This window comes from Coccinella septempunctata, chromosome 1 (assembly GCF_907165205.1).
Source record: "Coccinella septempunctata chromosome 1, icCocSept1.1, whole genome shotgun sequence".
NCBI classification, from domain to species: domain Eukaryota; kingdom Metazoa; phylum Arthropoda; class Insecta; order Coleoptera; family Coccinellidae; genus Coccinella; species Coccinella septempunctata.
The window spans coordinates 17,729,848-17,735,180 of record NC_058189.1 but is presented as its reverse complement, the minus strand read 5'-3'; the positions used below and the strand labels follow the sequence as shown (position 1 = coordinate 17,735,180).

General features: G+C 36.4%; 1 protein-coding gene across 1 annotated transcript; it reads right to left on the bottom strand.

The window, feature by feature from the left end:
• Positions 1-3,002: 3,002 nt before the first annotated feature.
• On the bottom strand, positions 3,003-4,922 carry LOC123322831. The gene has a single exon (XM_044910860.1). The coding sequence runs from the start codon at positions 4,920-4,922 to the stop codon at positions 3,003-3,005; it is 1,920 nt and encodes a 639-aa protein (XP_044766795.1).
• Between the last annotated feature and the right edge of the window lie 411 nt (positions 4,923-5,333).

Below are 5,333 nucleotides of genomic sequence, written 5' to 3'. Positions count from 1 at the left end.
GTTCATTACTCAGACTCGTAGATAAGCATACACATTTTTCACCGGAACTGGAACACTCAAAAAGTTTTAAAATATAACGCTCTCGGAATTCAATTTATTAGTACACCTCTGCGTTATCACGTTCTTGACGCGTGATCACTTCATGCTGCAATGTTTACCGCTGGCCTCTTGGATTTGGATATACTATAGTGATTTCGCAGCGAGATCTCGTACTAACCGTTTTAGTGGTCAGTTCAAACAGCGAAAAGATACCTATATCTTACGTCAGAAATCACTAATTCATATGGGGTTTTGATTATAATTCAATTCTATCAGTTCCTCATCTCGGAAAGCCAGAAATATTTTTATTCGTCGAACGGAAAAAATAGTTTTCATTGAATAACAATTGTTCTTTTATGTTATTCACTTTCCGAGGTTTTCCTTTTTTTAATCCCTTATTGAAATTGACAATCTACTATTCTTAAGTATTAAGTACATGTGTTGATATATTATCTGACATGAAGAAGTTATCAAACATTACTGATACTTCTGTACAATACTTCAATTAAAGTAAAGGCCAAGTTCTTTGTAGTCTTCTTCTGCTGAAGAGGTTTTGTGCCAGTTGATCTATAAGGTTGTTGTCATGTCCTTCTCTAGGTTCTGTCCATATCGGTTTAATTATCGCCTTGTTGATTAGTATTTTATTCCGAAGAGACAGTTTGGATTTTCTTCCTATGAGCCAATACAATTGTCTGATCTTCATAAATATTGGCTAAGATGCCAAGTGAGGCGTTTGTCCAGATGAATTATGTTTTAGCGGGTACTTGAATATCGTGGATTTGGACAGGAGGACAGATATTCCTTTTGTTGGTGAATGTAACTTGGACTGACTTTGTTTCATTGATAGTGAGTCGCTATTTTCGATACCATTGTCCCAACTCAATCAGATGTTCCTAGAGGTTTTTAGAGGCCAAATCAGCATTTTCGTGAGATGTAAGTGGCGCTATATCATCTGCAAATGAGGCTCATGTTGTATTTGGATTTTCTGGAATGTCAGATGTATAGATCAGGTAGAGCATTATTGGACCCAATATACTTCCTTGTGAAACTCCTCCTTTTAAATTTTTAGTTGGGCTTGATAAAGCATCACCATATTTCACTTCGAAGTGTCGATCCATAAGAAATATAATATGAAATCTTTCATTTAATTTTCACTATTTTACTGCTGTTTCAATGCACTCGTTATTGGAGAATAACTTTTTCTGACTATATTCATTGCCAAATTCAATTAACAAAAAAAAATATTTTATGATTAGGTATATACAAAAATGTATAGATCTAGACATAGAGGAAGAAACGAAAAAAAAAAATAATTTTTAGGCCTTCGACTCGGAAAGTTCCATATCCCAAAACGAATTAATCATTAAATTGTCGTAGTCGGAACAAAAAACCGTTTTTGAATGAATAGGCTTTTTAATCCCTCATTTAGTCATTCGAAAGACTAATATGGCACTTTCGATCTCCCAGGATTAAAAGTGGATAGCATCCTTGAGGGATTTCGAGAATAAAATAACTTATTTTTTTAAATTGGAGCCTACATCTTCTTCTGTAATTTTTTCAATGTCCATTCTCAAATTGAATACTTTTCAAACTACACAGTTTGTACCGTTATTCTGACTGCAGCGTCTCCAACGTCATAGCAACACTTTTGTATTCTAACAATTTTTGACCGTAGATTAAAAGTATCAGTTTAGTCCCCAGGTTTATATTCGTTTATAATATAGGTACTTGTTGGGTAGGGGTAGGGGGCATGTAAGGACAGCAGCATTCAAAGAAGAGGTTTAGAAAGGAGTAGATCAGGATCCAATGAAGAGCTTCAGACAATTATCGATTGAACAATATTTCACTCTGTCCCACATCGAATTTTGAAAGATCAGCTGCTTCATCTCTTATTGAAAAATTTTCAATCACATCGCGCGGACATCTTTGACTTATATTTGCGGCTTGAACGAGCAACCCCCAAAGATTTGGCTTTTCAACCCTTCAAAATTGAATAGGGGAGAGGGGTTGAGTGATACTTCATTTGGAATGTCTTGGAAGCCTCTCTACAACGGTGTATGAAAAACTTAATTTTGATGAACGGTTTTCGCCAAAAATCAATTTTTTAGCTCAAATGAGCCACCTAGAATATATTGGCTATTCTTACAATGTACAAGCTCATTTTCATTCAACCCTTCTTAAAAACTTTAAAAATCTTAAAAAATCACACTTTCAAAAAAAATTTAATTGTTTCATAATATAATCAAAAAATTGAATCTGCGTATTTAAGTCAAATTTTCAAACTGTCCTCCATTGACTTCCATACAATAACACAAGATTGACTGAAGACCGTCTTTAAAAGTTTTAATTAACCCTCTTCATTTCTACTGGAAAACTGGGAACTAGTAGATAGAGGTTCTTTCTGCACTCAGGTAGTATACAAGTAAAAGGTCATCTACTTCTCGTTCTTCTTCGATGAATTGAATGTTCATGATAGATTTCTATTCGGAAACAGGTGAAAATTAATTTGACGATTTCGAGTGAACTACCTAGTGCCGCCGAACGTCACTCGCGCACTGAGAAAAAAGATTTCAATTAAAATCTGTTAGTTGGAGACTGCGCATTGTGTCAATTAAAATGTTTTTCTGTTCGATTAAATGTTCCATTGAACCGACAATTTCGAATGGTTCGTTCAATACATAAATGTTTTTTCGATCAGTTAATTATAACAATAAGCTTCATGCAATATTTTCAACTCATCTTTTTCGTTGTGGTGATGAAGAACTGAGAAATATTTTTTTTTTTTTTTAATAGGCATCGACTGCTATGGTCATTAGCCTAAGATTTACTTTACAAAATAAAGACAAAAATAAATGTATATGGACAATTTGTGACGAATGCAAGAATAAGTGAAGAGACAAACAAACAGTCAAAAGAGAACAATCAAATAAACCAGCAAGAAAATTACAAGACGTCTATGATTTTCATAGTTTGTGGTATATACGAATGGTCTTCAGAAATTCAATAGTGTTCCGAATACTTTCTTCTTCATGTAAATTAGGCTCATCTGTTATGTTGTGCTGTGAACGTTCACTCGTGTATTTAGGACACTCATATAAAATATGGAAGGTGCTGAGGTCTATGTTGCATAATTCACACTTTGGTCTTTCTTCCTTTTTAAAAATGTACAGGTGAGTAAGGGCTGTATGACCTATACGCAAGCGATGTATTCTTATCATATCAAGTCTAGGCAATGTAACAGATATATAAGGAGTCCGAACATCTTTCTTGAAAGGCTTTAGCTTTGCGTTGCAACTGCTCCATGCTCTCTGCCATTCGGAAGAAATGCACTGCTTTACTGAGTTAATCAAGTCAGTGATCTTTATAGTCTTCACATCTTTCTCATTTAAGGCAGCAGCGGTTTTGGCTGCTCGATCAACTACCTCGTTACCTTTTATTCCGACATGGCTTGGTACCCAGATTAATTCTACTTCACAATTTTTCATTCGCAGTTCTGCAGACACGGATTGTATCTTCTGGGTGATAGGGTCGCTTGTGTAAATATCTCTCAGGGATGTTAAAACACTCAAAGAGTCTGTCACTATGACAGGTTTTTCTTTTTTATACCATAAACAGAAAAGTAAAGCTTGCCAAATGGCATACTGCTCAGCAAAGTAAACAGAAGACTCTTGAGGGAGAGACCAAGAGTGTGAGTCCTCTCCTATTGTTATGGCAGTTCCCACCCCATTTTTGGTTTTGGAGCCGTCTGTGTATATTACACAATTAGGGGAAATTTTGTCCAAAATATTGAGGAACTCTTTCTGGTAAACTTCGTGTGGCGTATTCTCCTTTTCCAGAGCAAGCAATTGAGTGTGTGTTCTCATTTCAGGAATTTTCCATGGTGGTATTTCGTTAAAACTGTAATAAAATATTTCAGGGATATTAAGGTTAATATTTTCTAGGTACTCTCCAAATCTTATGCCAGCGGGTCTGGTAATAGTCGGTCTTGTCTGAAACTTAGCTGTTTTTTCGAAGAGATAATTATTGTTGATATGTGTTTTGTAGCCTTTCAGGCGAATCATATAAGAGCAGAGCAACTGTTTCCTCCGTAGATGTAATGGCATAATCCCTGATTCACAGTATAGACTTTGACTGGGGCTTGTTTTGAACGCACCAATACACAATCTTATGCCCATATTATGAACGCTGTCCAGTTTAGAGAGAACAGTTTTTCTTGCGGAGGAATAAACTATACTTCCGTAGTCCAAGCGACTCATCACTAAAGCTCTGTATAGTATCAGGAGTTTCTTAGGTTCAGCACCCCATTTGGTGTGTGACAGTTCTTTTATAATGTCGAGAGATCTGCGGCATCTATTCTTCAATTGCTCAATGTGTGATTTCCAATTTAATTTCCTGTCAAATGTTAATCCCAGGAATTTTACTGTATCTTTAGATGGAATGGGATTACCATTCATGAAAAGAGCTGGATCAGGATGATCTCCGGTTTTCCTACAAAAATGAACACAAGTTGTTTTTTCCTCTGAGAACCTAAATCCTATTCTTTGTCCGTTGTCGACAATAATATCAATAGCTGCCTGGAGTTTTTCAGCTATGCCCTCCATTTTGTATCCGGAACACGCAATTGCTAGATCGTCCACATATAGAAGCTTCATAACGGAACTGTCCACATTCTCAGCTATATCATTTATGGCGACATCGAAAAGGGGGCAACTTGAGGGTGATCCCTGTACAACTCCATTCTCAAGACACTTCACAGCTGAAAACGTATGCCCAAGTTTAACTCTGAACTGCCTGTTGTTCAGAAAAGAAGAAATAAACAGGGGTAAGTGTCCTCTGAGCCCGATCTTGTGTAGTTTCTCAAGGATAGAATATCTCCACGTCATGTCATAAGCACCCTTTATATCAAAAAATACCACAACACAGTGTTTCCGTTGTCTGAAAGTCTCCTGGATAAAGTTCTCTAGCAAGACCAAATGGTCCACTGTTGATCTATGTTTCCTGAATCCAGCCTGAGAAATATATTTGGTTAGTTATTTCGAACACATGGGTTCATTCCTCCAATACGTATTATTTTCCCAGTTATGAAACAAAGAGTTACAATAATCAAATAGAACATTTCTTCCAAATAATCGGTTTCATTACACCATCCCCACTGCTCGCACAGAACGAATTTAACGGTCCACACGGTCCACTTGCTTAGACAACCCTACACCGTACGCCAAGAAGTGATCCAGACTCCTGTCAAATAAGTATATGCGACATGCGATACGCGGAAATATGTGAAAAACTAGTGA

What these genes read in the sequence shown, in the direction of transcription:
- LOC123322831 (XM_044910860.1), bottom strand. Translation starts at nt 4,922, where the DNA reads ATGACGTGGAGATATTCTATCCTTGAGAAACTACACAAGATCGGGCTC.